Source organism: Vespula pensylvanica, chromosome 1, assembly GCF_014466175.1.
Source record: "Vespula pensylvanica isolate Volc-1 chromosome 1, ASM1446617v1, whole genome shotgun sequence".
Lineage (NCBI taxonomy): Eukaryota > Metazoa > Arthropoda > Insecta > Hymenoptera > Vespidae > Vespula > Vespula pensylvanica.
The window spans coordinates 3046823-3059322 of NC_057685.1; the positions used below are offsets into that span (position 1 = coordinate 3046823).

General features: G+C 33.4%; 1 protein-coding gene across 2 annotated transcripts in view; it reads right to left on the minus strand.

Annotated features, from left to right (window-relative positions):
• Positions 1-12500, minus strand: part of LOC122637503 (zinc finger protein 395-like) — a 99001-nt gene that overhangs the window by 48954 nt on the left and 37547 nt on the right. For both annotated transcript variants that reach the window (XM_043829666.1, XM_043829676.1), the window contains exon 2: positions 3333-3496. In XM_043829666.1, coding sequence (XP_043685601.1) covers positions 3333-3496 — 164 coding nt within the window. The remainder of the gene's footprint in view (positions 1-3332; positions 3497-12500) is intronic.

A 12500-nucleotide genomic window follows, 5' to 3' on the forward strand; every position in this document is an offset into this window, starting at 1 on the left:
ATAATCGCGATTTTCATCATTCCCATCGACACGTCATCGACACCATATTTTCCCTATCAACTGAATATAAATTCTTGGCAAGGAACAATAACAATAAGCTTCGAGTGTATCGTTATGCGAATCTGTAACGAAATAAAAAAAGACAGAAAGTTTAAAAGGCAAATAACAAGCAACATACATATCCATGTACACACACAAATACACGAACCATCCGACAGAAGTCTGTCGTCATCGGTATATAACCCGTCGAAATTCGAAAGGCATCCGATTTCTCTGTTTCTCCGTTTCTCTTTCTCTTTTTCTCTTTCACTCTTTCTCTCCCTTTCAATCCAGCTCTCAGGAGGCCACCGCTGACCTTCTCATTCGCGCGTGGGGCAGGTCGCGTTTAAGGTAGGATGATCAGGTGGCAACAAGCCGTTGGCTCTCACTCAGCTGCCAGTATCCTCTTCCAACAACCTCGAAATCTTGCGATCCTGATTGTTGTTCTTCTACATCTTTACCTCCCACTTTCTCTCCATCCTTCATTCTCTCTCTTTCTCTTTCATTCGTTCGTTCGTTCGTTCGTTCGTTCGTTCTTTCGTTTCTTCGTTGGTATATTCGTTCGTTCGTTCGTTCGTTCGTTCGTTCGTTCGCACGGACTCGACTTGGAGTTCGAGAGTATCGAACCAGTCAACTTCTCTTTCAACCTTGGATACCCTTGCAAGAAAAGGATCCTCGAAGCTCGCTCGAACGAGACGCCCACAAAACGAATAAGAGAGTCTCCAGGTCATTGGCATCGACGGGCAACATCGAACACGGTCCGTTCTATTCTTTTTTAAGGAGAATAAGGAGACGACGTGGACGAGGAGAGGGATAGAGGAAGGATGCCACGAAGGAACCCGCAAAGGCGGAACCTGAGAACGAAAAGGACCTATGTGAAATGAAAAAGAAAAAGATAAAGAGAAAAAAAGAATGGACAAGGAAGAAAGAGAGGAGGAAAGAAGGAGGAAAGAAAGGGGGAAAAAAAAAAAAGAAAAAGAAAAAAGAACAACGCGGATGCTACACACATACGCACACGTACTATGTGCCCCCATAGATAGGAATCTAGAAGTTCATAGTCGAATAGCCCGATGACTATGCAAGGTGCCGCATAGAAGAAAACTATAGTGAATATATTTACAAATAAAAATCGTATACGTAAACATTTAAACTCTTTCTCTCTCTCTCTCTCTCTCTCTCTCTCTCTCTCTCTCTCTCTCTCTCTCTCTCTCTCTCTATTTCTCTCTCAACGTAAATATCAAAATTAACTATCTATCCACGTTAACGCGTTGTATTAAACTTTTTTACGGTCCTTTCAATATCCTTACGCGATAAGAGAAACAAATATCGCGAAGGGAAACTTTTTGAATATTCTCTCGAAATTTTCTTACCACTTATAACTCTCGAAGGATTTCAAATCAATACCATCTTTATTAATACCCCTCCGAAAGGGAATTATTTTGAAGATGGTACCGATACGAGAATTTTTCCTCTTTGTTTTGTTTTCTTTCGTAGTTTTGTATTAATTAATATTTTTTTTTTTTTTCGGGGAGAGAAATTTTTTCCTTCGAAAGAACGAACGAATTCGTATTGCGTTAAAAATTCGTCAATGTCAATCGAAGGCGAAGGGTAGAAAACGACTTGGTTGGTTCTATGTCGAAGAGAGCGAACAGATACATAGATATAAAGCCGAGGGACAGGTGTCCGGCGAGGATATAAGCCGAGGGTGTGTTCACGGTCGAACGAGCGACAGACCTCTCTCTCTCTCTCTCTCTCTCTCTCTCTCTCTCTCTCTCTGTCACCCCTCCTCTCCCCTCCACACCCCTTGTCTACCCCTTAACGAGGAGAGGACTCGGATGCGATATACCTTTTTCAAAGCATCGAATACCTTCCTCGGTGTGCAACCAGCCCCAACAACCGTCCCATCCCACGTATGAGAGCTTAGACGGATGCGGGAGGGAGCCAAAAACACGAGACGACCTTCCGAAAATTCAAACCTAACCCGTCGCCTCTTAGGTCCTTAGCCCTGCTTCTCTCTTACATGACGCATCCTTCTGCTCTCATACACCATATAGTAGATATACACGTAGAAATACGCAAACATATGCGCGCGCGACTAAGTCGTCGTCGTCGTCGTCGTCGTCGTTGTCAATATCGTTGTATTATATTTAAATAATAATAGTAATGTATATGTATATATGTTATATGTTATATATTAATTATAGTGGGATCGTATTGTTTATTATAACGTAAATGATTTATATTATTTGTATTATAAGTGATTAGAAGAGAGTTTATTGTAATATAATTTTTTGTGATTAATATATAATTTGTTTGTATAATTATCTATAATTATTATAGATTTTTATAGTATAGTTTGTATTTAAATATTATATATTTGATTAATATGATATTATTAATCATGGTAATATTGTATTATTTATTATAGTATGTATAGGTTATATTATTTGTATTATAAATGATTAGAACAAGTATATTGCAATATAATTTTAAACTTTATACGATTTATGCTTTTATGTATATGTTTTTTCTTTCTTTCTTTCTTTCTTTCTTTCTTTCTTTTTTAATTTTTTGATTTTTTTTTTTTTTTTTTTTTATTCTCTTTTCATTTTTATTCTCCATGTAACTCGAGTTCATTCTATTCAACAATATCGAGAGTGTGTATCTCAATATAAAAATTAAAATCGAACGCAAAGTTTAGATTCAAATCAATACATTGATATTTATTATTATAATGCTGAGACTATTACAATTATAACATTAATGTAATAATATTATTCTATATAATAAATTGATTGAGAATTCTTACGAAAGAGATTGATTCTTATATAAAACGTATATCACACGACTTATTGGAAGAGAAAGAAAATAATAAAGAAACAGAAGGAATAAATAAATTAAGGATTAATGAAGATTGAACGATCTCGAAATGGAATTCTTTTTCGAAATAATTGAAATGAATTTAATTATCGATTATGATATTCAATAACAAACAAACAAACAAAGAAAAAAATTATATGTATATATATATATATATAAACTTAAAGAAGAATTTCAAGACCGTTTCCTTTTATTTTTCTTTTCTTTTTTTTCTTTTTTTTTTTTATTTTTCTTCTTTTCTTTTTTATAAGATATCTAAATGAATAACCGTAAAAAGATGAAGGAAAAGTTTTGCAAAGATTGATCCAAAGGATTCAGAAGAATAACGAAACGTAGATTGATTGTGTATAAAAAAAAAAAAGAGAGAGAGAGAAAAGGAAGAAAGAAACGGAAAGAGATGAATAGAAACTCACCCGATCACGTGCGGTACGTCGATGGAGTGAGACGAGGCACGTTTTCGATCGCCGGCCATATCTGCGAGTCTAGCGAAATCAGTGTCCTGATCAGCTAACCGAGCACTCTTGCGTGACTCCAGTAATCTGACTTCGTCTATGCGTTTTGTCAGACTCATCGTACCCTGAAACAAATTAAAAAGCAATCATGGTAATAAATACATTGTAAATTATATTTAATATTTAGAATATTTCGTTCGTATTTAAATTATATTTAATATTTAGAAAAATTCGTTCATATATCATTCGTTAAATTATATTATCTCACGTTTACAAATTATTATTAAAAAAATTGTTTATGTGTATTTACACACACACACACACACACACACATATATATATGAAAGAAATTAAAAAATAATTATGATAATAAATATATCGTAAATATATTATATTATTATATTTAATATTTGGAAAAATTCGTTCATATATCATTTGTTAAATTGTATTATCTCACGTTTACAAATTATTATTAAACAAATTGACATACATAGATACATACATACATACATACATACATATATATATATATATATACATACTCATATACACATATATATATATATATATATGTTTACGTGTATGCTTGAAAAAGGAAAGAATTTAAAAGAAAAAAAGAAAGAAAGAAAAATGTAGTTGAGATCTACGAAAAGAGAAGGGACAGTTGAGTAATGGTATACGTTGCTAAGTCTCTTAAGTGACACCATATGATTCACGATCGGCCTCGTTAGAGAGCAAAATATACCGTAATCCACGAATCTCTTCTTTCTGTCGTACTTCCATACGAACATCTTCATTTAACTATTTTAAAGCCATCCAGATTTTTTTCTCGCTTCTTTTTCGTCGAGTCTCTCTCTCTCTCTCTCTCTCTCTCTCTCTCTCTCTCTCTCTCTCTCTCTCTCTCTTCTCTAAAAAGATTATTTCAAAAATGAGAACAATTTTTGTAGATTGTGTGAGCTATCGTTTTGTTAAAATTATCGCGATCTTCGTTCTTTCTTTCTGTTTTTTTTTTTTCTCTTTTTTTGTTCGCGAATCTCCGTATTATATACATTACATATAATCATCGATCTGGTTTTTAATAATTCGAAAAAATTCCTCCGACGTTTCGCCGCTTTCTTTTTAGAAAATTTTTACATTCGACACACGTATCTGATAATTATTTTCTATTGAATTTCTATCGATTCACTTTACGCAATCGTCGATTTATTTTTTAGCAAGCAAAAAAAAAAAAAAAAAAAGATTTCCCAGTAGGAAACTTTCGTATTAAAATGTTATAACGATATCTTCATTATATCTCTAGATGCAAACATTCGCATGTAAAATTTTTTGCGAATTTTCATCATCCTTTTTCACGAACGCTCTGTCATTTCATTTTATAAAATGTTCGATCTATTTTTTAGAAACTATAAAAAAAGAAAGCTTTCCCAGATCGAAATCTTAATTAAAAATCTTTCGTTATCTCCTCTGATGATAATTATCCATTCAAATTTGTAAGAACTGTGAACAATTGATTATTATTATTATTATACAAATCGCTAAGAAATTCTTTCGATTTCTTTCAATTTTCAACGAATGCGTTATCGAACTCTCTCCTTCTCTCTCTCTCTCTCTCTCTCTCTCTCTCTCTCTCTAAAAAATAAAAATATTCGTATAAAGAAGAAGAGGCAAAAAAAAAAAAAAAGAAAAGGTGTCCGAGTAATCGGGACGAAATCGCGAGAAGCGTGTACATACGTCGAAACGATCTTTCGTGTTTGCTCTAGTGAACAGAGAAAAATAACTCCTTGCACGCACACACGCACCACCTCCTCCCACTTCCCACCCTCTTCCCTCCCTTATAATCGTATTCCTACAAATTTTGAATGAGAGAGCCAAAAAAAAAAAAAAAGAAAGAGGAAGAGAAATAGCGAACTAACAAAAAGAAATAAAGAAAGTACGAGTCACGTAAGCGTAATATGTGATAGTACGTGTGCGTGTATATACATATATATGTGTGTATGTGTGTGTGTATATATATATCCATGATGCGAATATAATGACGACGTTGCTACGGGTTAAAGTCTCTTCGTTCTATAGTTTTCTTTCGTTTCGCTGTTCTCCAAGAGACTCACACGTGTAATACCTGATAAAAAGATATAGGAAGAGAGAGAGAGAGAGAGAGAGAGAGAGAGAGAGAGAGAGAGAGAGAGAGAGATACAATGTGAGATTTCTTTCCATCATAAGAAATCGCTACGTGATACTTTCGTCCATCTTTTTACATTCCTTTGGGAAAGTTTCAAAGAGAAACAAAGAGTACGTGAAGAGTGGTGGTGAGTAAGAGAAAGAGATAGATAGATAGATAGATAGATAGATAGATAGATAGATAGATAGATAGATAGATAGATAGATAGATAGATAGTTAGTTAGTTAGTTAGATAGATAGATAGAGAGAGAGAGAGAGTGATATATGAAAAAAGTGAATACTCAATCGATTAACGATTAGCATGCACGACCTTCCTGGACAACGATTTCTTTCGGCCGATATCCTCTTGTTGGAGAGCTCAACGACTCGAAAGAGAATCGACATTTTCTCTGTGTTCCGTGGAAACACAAGAGAGCTACCTTCGAAAGAGACTGACATAAGCTCTCTCTCTCTCTCTCTCTCTCTCTCTCTCTCTCTCTCTCTCTTACATTCTGTCCCCTTCTTTCTCTCTGTCTTTCTCTCTAGAGTGTTTCAACGTTGGAGAACTCGAAAGGGAATGCTACGTCTCTTTTTCCGGATGAACTGAGTTCAGGCAGGGTTCTTCACGAGAAAATAGGCGTCTCGTTTAAAGGGCACGAAGAGGCGAGAGAGAGAGAGAGAGAGAGAGAGAAAGAAAAAGAGAGAAAGAGAGAGAGAAAAAGAGAGAAGGTCTGTTCAAAGGTCGAAGCATTTCATATTATATATATATATATATATATCTTTCGATAGTACGAGACGAAGATACTATATCGAGACGAGATACTTCGGATAGAAAAAGATGATGAGGACGAAATAGAAGAAGTAGACTGGAAGAAGAAAAATAGAAAAGTCACGTGGTGCAATCATTGACTTTGCTACCGTTCGATCTGTGGTTGCACTAGCGAGCAACACTTTCACCAAGAACTTTCAAATTTCTACTCTCCCGCCATATTCTCTATCTATCTCTACCTCTACCTCTACCTCTCTCTCTCTCTCTCTCTCTCTCTCTCTCTCTCTCTCTCTCTCTCTCTCTCTCTCTCTCTCTCTCTCTCTTTCCTTCTCTGTTTATATCTAACTCATTCTGTTACTCTTTTGCATCAACTCGTCTCCATCTTTTACGCTTATTCCTGGTCGATGCTCGACGACGATAAATTCCCCACCCTCTCTCTCTCTCTCTCTCTCTCTTCTTTTCTTTCTCTTCTCATTTTCTTTTTCTTCTTTTTCTTCTTCTTCGTCTTCGTCTTCTTCTTCTTCTTCTTCTTCTTCTTCTTCTTCTTCTTCTTCTTCTTTCACAGTCTACACTAGAGGAACGAGAATGAGAGTCGTTGACCTTACTAGTTTCTCGGTTAATCTCCGCCCGGTGTCGAAGAACCCTCGTGATTTCACCGGATCGGATCCTTCGTGTACCTGCATCGATAGAAATAGAAGAAGAAGAAGAAGAAGGAGATGAAGAAGAAGGAGATGAAGAAGAAGAAGAAGATGAAGAGGAAGAAGAAGAAGAAGAAGGTGGTTGGTTGGTCGTTGCACATCGAATCGCCCGCCCCTATCGTTGTCCGTCGTCGATTATATGCATTTCAAAATAATATAATGATATTGCAATAACTACGAAATAGACAGACAGACAGAGAGAGAGAGAGAGAGAGAGAGAGAGAGAGAGAGAGAGAGAGAGAGAGAGAGAGATGTATAGCTTACGTAAGATGCCGGCTGAAACCGGTGTCTTTTAATGACATCATCGACCGGCTCGATTCTAGATTCTACTTCAGATCAAGTCAAGGCGAGAATGAGTGATCATAACGAAAAGAAAAAGACAGAGAGAGAGAGAGAGAGAGAGAGAGAGAGAGAGAGAGATAAATGGAAATAAATGAAAAGAATATTAAAAACAAACAAAGAAAAAAAATGCATAAGTATACGTAATAATAAATAAATAAAAGACAACAGCCCTTTTCGAAAGAGGCTGCAAGAGGGAGAGGAGAGAAGACAGAAGAAAAATTATAATAAAAGAGTAATAATAAGACGAGAAAATAAAAAAAGACAAGACAAAAAAAAAACAAAAACAAAGTGCGAAAAGGAAGAACTCCTCGTTTTTCTCTTGAAAACAAATTCTCTATTATTTCCTTCCCCTCCCCGAACTTTTCCCATTCTTTCGATCTCTCTTTCTCTTTTGTTTTTACTTTACCTCCCTCCCTCCATGTTTCTTTTTCCATTTTTATCGATATGAGAAACACAGTACCGATTAAATCAGACCAAATCAGATCAGATCAGATCGAATCGAAACGACCATTGGACTTTCCTTTTCTTTTTCTTTCTTTCTTTCTTTCCTTTTTTTTCTCTTCTTCTTTTTCCGCCGTTTCGTTTTTCTTACGAACACGTGCACGTGTCTAGTTTTCACGGTCATGATTAATAGAAAGAAAACAACAACAACAACGCCGACAGACGACGACGACGATAGCGACAATGATGACGACTACGATTACGACTACGATGATTACGACGACGACGACGACGACGACGACGACAAGAAGAACCTTGAGATTTGCATGAGTCGCTTCGTTCATGCGAATTCGCTTTCGTCCACGTTGCACGTAGAATCCCGCTTGCTCGCTCGCTTGCTTGTCTCTTTGCGAAACTGCAACGAGCAACGTGCAACGTGCAACGGGCAACAGGCAACAGGCGACGTCATTGGCAGCACCGGGTGAAAGTGCATTCGCTTCATTTCACACATATACATACACACACACACACACACACACACAGAGAGTGTGTTATTCTCTCCCCCGTTTGAATGCGGTTTGCCCGCAAGGAAGAGTAGTTTCGCTCCTGTGCCGCCGCCTTACCATGGCCGTTCTCTACGCTCTGTTGCAACTACGACAGAAACGTTCTTACTCTCTTGGGTAAGACGATTTCCCTCCCTCATTCCCCCTCTACCCCTATCCCTAACCTCTTTACCCCTTTACCCCTTCGATCCTTCTCAACTCGACAATTGCGAAATAATAAAAACTGCGATAACTATCGGCACGTTTATTCGCTCGATCGCGGAATCGTTTTCGTTCATTTTTCTTTTTGTTTGGTCGTTCGTTCATTTTTCTTTTCTTTTCTTTTATTTTTTTTTTTTGTTTCATTTCTTTTGATTTTGTCTTCTTTTTTTTTGTTGTCTTTTTTTTTTTTTTTTTTTTTTTTTTTTCGAGGAATCGATCAATACGAAACGCCAAAAATGATATTTCTCGTAACGTTTGTCACCCTTCAACGGAGAAATGACGTTTATCTAATGGAATTTCGAGGAACTCTCTTTTTCTCTCTTTTTTTTTTAGTTTTCTTTTTTCTTTCCTTCCTCCTTTTTATTTTCTTTTCTTTTTGCTTTCTTCTTTTTCTTTCTCTCTTTTTTTTTCTTTCTTTCTTTTTTTTTTGTTTTTTGTTTTTTGATCGTGGGCGAACCCTCCTGTGAATATTCGTCATTGATAAACTACGTTGCAACGCGCATCTTCTTTTTCTCTTTTTATTTCTTCGTTTCTTTTCTTCTTTTTTTTCTTACATTATACAGCGAACGCGTTAAACACATTATTTAGAATGATTTGAATTTTAATTCCGATTTGATTTGCTAATCTATCGGATAGACTAGGTATAGAAAGTCAAATTGCCTTTTGAAACAAGTCTGAATGGTTTTGATGTATTCTATATTTTTGTAACGAACCCCATTGAATTTTTACATCGATTTGATTCACGCACAAGTAAAATGTTAACAATTTCGTTTGAGAGAAATTCGGATAAATGCGATTAGTTTTATATGTTTCATACCGAGAGTATAATAATAATAGACTGGTAAATTTTTAAACGAAAAAAAAAAAAAAAAAAGAAAAAGAAAAGAAATATAAAAGAAACAAAAAATAAAAATAAAGAAAAACAAACATCCGCTATCAACTTTCGAAAATTATTATCAAGAATTATTATCAAACAAAACTATCGATTCATAATTGAAAGATCACTTTTAATTGATTATTTAAAGATAATAAAAACGATTCGATCCTATGATACCAACCGATTAATTATAATCAAATTACACGGATACGATAGTTCGTCTTACAAACATTCTCTTTTATTTCACAGAATAGATAGAATTTTTTCACTCGTAATCTGAATAACTTGAGTATAGGGGTGGGAGTTGGGTAGGTGGTAAACTCGATACGTCAAAAGAAAATCTCCCCTATATGATAATATCGTATTACGACGAGGCAACCGATCCAAAAAAAGAATCACTGAAAAGTTCTTTTTACTCAAAGTGACCTTTGAAATACCTTCATTTTTCCATGATCAATGTAACTATGTGTATATAGTTAGTACTTACTTACTATATATGTATAAGCGACCCACGTATATATCTATTGGTAGACATTTTCAAGTATACACGATCGAATAAAGAAATAAAGAAAGATAGAAGAATATGTATAAAAAAAAAAAAAAAAAAAAGAATAAAGAAATACAACAATAGTAATCTTTTCTATTTCGAAAAGATTCGCTAAGCTCTTCTCTCTTTAAATCGGTTGGCATACTTTCTTGTGCCTTTAAAAAAAAGAGAAAAAAAAAAGAGAGATAAAAAAGAAAAAAAAAATGAACGTTTTTAAAGATCCCGTAGTCTGGACGGCCGTCTGTCTCGGTTGCAAAGGCCGGCGAATTCTTTTAAAAATAGTTTGGAGACGTTAAACCGATGCTGTTAAACGGGAACAGAACGAAAGAAAGAGAAAGAAAGAGAGAAAGAGAGAGAAGCAGATTCTAATTTCAGTTTGCTTTTGCTAAAATATACCTATGTACATATGCGTATATATATATTTATATATATATATATATATATATATATATATATATATATATACATACGTTTAACTATGTATTAACGAATATATTTTCATGATAAATAATTTTCGTCGAAATATTTGATCGAACGTCGATGACGTCACTATATATAGTAATATTTAACTACGCCATGATTTAAATGTTTCACGGATTTATAATACCCTAGGGTAAACCTACGTGTTTGTTATATAAAGTATTACGAAAAAGAAAAAAAAAAGAAAAATCAGAGACATTCCAGAAAGAAAAGAAAAAAAATTGAGAAATCCCTAAAACATACATATGTAAGTAAGTGTATATATATATATATATATATATATATATATATATATATATATATATATATATATATAAAAGTTTACGTGTATGGATAGATAAAATCGGCAATTTAAAAGATTCAATGAGTGTGTGTAGTAGATATTTTCAAATTAATGAGCCTCGTACTTTTAAAAAGTTGTTAAGAAGAAAAACATAAATTACTTTATATCTTTCTCTTTCTCTCTCTCTCTCTCTCTCTCTCTCTCTCTCTCTCTCTGCGTTAACCTTTAATTATCATTTCTAATTAAGACAAAATTATGTTATATAAAATTCTTTCTAACTCCCCCTTTTTAATGTTTCCTTCAAAATTATTTTATTCGTTATATTATTTAATTAAAAATAATAAGTAATGCAATTACTTATCATATATGATAAACCGATCGATTTCATGTATATATCTTTGTGTATACATCGTTACGTTATTTTTAAATTACACATAAATAATATATAATAATAATAATAAAATAAAATTTATATTTAACATTGAAATAATAATTATACTTCAGATTGTATATAAACGAATGATAAAATAAGTGGAAAAAAAAGAAAAATAAATAAGAAAGAAAGAGAAAAGAAAAAAGTGTGAACAAAATGATGTAAAAAAAAAAAAAAAAAAAAAAACAAAAAAAAAATGTGAACAAAAGATGCAGGCGTAAAATAATGAAAATAAAAATGGTATTTGACCTCCTGAGCAAACATAGAGACTAGATAGAAGAAGTTGAAAGTTTGAAGGAACAAAAAAGGAGGTTAAGGATAAAAGCCATATTATCAAAGTCATGACATTTTCTTCCTTCGTTTTTCTAGTTTCGAATCTATCTATGTATCCTTCTCTCTTTTTTTTTTTTATTCTTTCTTTCTTTCTTTGTCTTCCTTTTTCCGAGTTCCGTTAACCTTAACAGGAGAGAGCCACCTTCGAGCCTGACGTCAGCTTCTTCGTGAGTAGGAAGGATGCGGGATTCTCGTTTCAAGATTATGACGAAGTTGGCATGGTCTTGACGATATCAAAGCTATCGTGTCGATGCCATGCTTTTTTTATCGATTAAGGAAACCGACGAAAAAAAGGATGAAAAAAAAATATAGAAACGAACAAGCGTTATATATATATATATATGTTATATATATGTATGTATGTATGTATATTTATATATGTATATGTGTATATATATATATATGTATATATATGTATGTATAAGTGTGTGTATTTAAAGGAAATGATTACTATTTAAAATATTAATTTTTTTTTATATTTGCCTTTTTATTTTTCTTTTTCTTATTTTGTCTTCCTTTTTTCTTTTCTTTTTTATTTCGTTCTACTTCGAAAGAATATATATATATATATATGTATATGTATATGTATATGGAAGAATATATAAGATGTATAGTATAAAAAAAAAAGAAAAGAAAATTAACACTTTTATTCTAAATACTAATCGTTTCGTGTAAACTATTATATATATGTACATATATATACATATATAATTGTGTATAGCTGTAGTTTAGTTCTAAAAAAAAAAAAAAAGAAAAAAAAACAGAAAGAAAAAAACAAATAAGAAAAAAAAAAATAATAACATAATAAGAAACGTTTAACTCTCTTTTTCTTTTTCTATTCAAAAAGAGAGAAACGACTTAGGCAGATGGAAAAGGAAGGCCTATAAATTGAGGAACGAGATTACCCTTTGGAAAACGCTACTACTCGAGCCTAATCGTAGAGAACCGAGGCTAATCTATCTAACACTCGTAAAGTATGCGAACTTATGAATCGTAATCCACCT